This window comes from Bison bison, unplaced genomic scaffold (assembly GCF_000754665.1).
Source record: "Bison bison bison isolate TAMUID 2011002044 unplaced genomic scaffold, Bison_UMD1.0 scf7180017853174, whole genome shotgun sequence".
NCBI lineage: Eukaryota > Metazoa > Chordata > Mammalia > Artiodactyla > Bovidae > Bison > Bison bison.
Genome location: NW_011483747.1, coordinates 18084 through 19902, shown reverse-complemented (window position 1 = coordinate 19902; position 1819 = coordinate 18084). Strand labels below are relative to the sequence as shown.

Genomic DNA, 1819 nt, shown 5'->3' with positions numbered 1-1819 from the left:
CCGCCCACTGCTGTTCCCTGCTTGGCTCCCTAGACCCCCTGATTGTGCCCCTCGTCCCCAACCAAGGCACTCTGCAGGCGAGGTGACAAAGGTGGCAGTGAAGCAGGCGGAGGAGGAGGAGCACTTTCCTGGAAGAGCGGTGTGCACACGAGAAGGGGGGTGGATTGAGAGTGCCTGAGAGGCGGGACCCAGGGAGCCAGCGCCTTCTTCAGCACCCATCCTGGCGGCTGAGCAGAGACAGGCTGACACGCCCGGGCACGGCACCAACAAGGCCCTTCTCTCCTTTGGGAGAGGGCTTCATGGGTGAGGGGAAGGCAGGAGGCCTGGGGTTCCCATGAAGAGGGGGAGAGAAGCCACCGGGTTTCACCGATCCATGCTGTCATCAGTTGGGGTGGAGAAACAGGTCTGTAGCAACTTTTCACAGAACTCCAGCTCCTCCTGCATTGGGGTGGGAAATTGGAAGCCCTGAGTGTAGAGGCCAGACCCTGCCTCCACCAGCTCTGCACCCAGAAACGGCTCCTCTTCCCGCCTGCCCCTGATGGAAAAAATGAAGGTTTCCACAGGTGTATACATATGTCAAAACTTCTCAAATTGTACACTTTCAGTATAGGTAAGTTAAACGTCAATAAAGCTGTTCATACCATAGATTCAGAGAATAGATGCAAGGATGCATCAAGCAAGGATGGCTGAAACTTCAGGACAGACCAGGGCAGGGGATCCCCCTGCCCAACCCCAGGCACATATCTCCACGGGTTCATGTGACAAGGTCAGAGGACAAGCCCCTGGGGGGTGGGCACTGTGCTTCTCCCAGTCACCCCTGCTCCTCACACCCAGTACCCAGGACCCCTCTGGAAATGCCTGACAGTGTTCATAGAAGAATGATCTCAGCAGAAGGTACGTCCCAAGAGGGTGGCATGTTTTCTGTGTCCAGCTTTGCTGAAGCAACAGCATCTGGGTGGTATCATAAGGGCTGAATAAATTACTTAAGTACAGTTAACTAAATAACTTAGTCATTTAAATAAATAACTACTGAATGTTATTTGTTGCTCTTATCACTTATTAGTTACTTACCTATTTAACTAAATACCTGAGTTATTTATCACATTACTATCTGTATAATTAAATATCTGAGTTATATTATCACTTATTTGTTACTTATCTATTTATCTGGTGAGTTACTATTTGTAATTTATTATTATCCTTTATCTAATGAAAAACCTAATGAGTTGTAATTTATCACGTATTTCTTACCTATTTAATTCAATAATTGGTTTCTATTTATCATTTACTTATTATTTATCAATCTAATAAATACTTATTTGAATGATATGATATAAATAATATTAATTTGGATAGTAATTAGATGAATCTATTAACTCTTTAAGAAACCCTGAGCTTCTGTTTCTCCTTGCCATCCCCCTGATGCTAACAGAGCATGAAGCATGTGGGAGGGGGCAATAAATGTGTGCTGAATGATGCCTAGAGAAACACATGAATTGGAAACAAGGTGTAAACAAAGGCGTGGGCAAATCGGGCTTCCCTGGTGGCTCACTGGTTAAGAATCAGCCTGCCAGTGCAGAAGACATGGGTTCGATCCCTGATCCGGGCTGATCCCACGTGCTGCAGTGCAGTTAATCCTGTGAGCCACAACTACTGAGCTGGCACTCTACAGCCTGTGCTCTGTAACAAGAGAAACCACTGCAGTGAGAAGCTGGCGCCCCACAAGTAGACAGTAGCCCCTGCTCACCACAACTTGAGAAGAGCCTGACCAGCAATGACCCAGCACAGCCAAAAATAAAGAAATAAATAAATTTTATGA

General features: G+C 46.6%; 1 protein-coding gene across 1 annotated transcript in view; it reads right to left on the bottom strand.

Annotated features, from left to right (window-relative positions):
* Nucleotides 1-6: 6 nt before the first annotated feature.
* Nucleotides 7-1819, bottom strand: part of HSPBP1 (HSPA (heat shock 70kDa) binding protein, cytoplasmic cochaperone 1) — a 10007-nt gene continuing 8194 nt past the window's right edge. The window contains 1 exon segment of the mRNA XM_010853543.1: nt 7-563. Within this exon segment, the coding sequence (XP_010851845.1) occupies nt 364-563 (200 nt within the window). The 3' untranslated portion in view covers nt 7-363.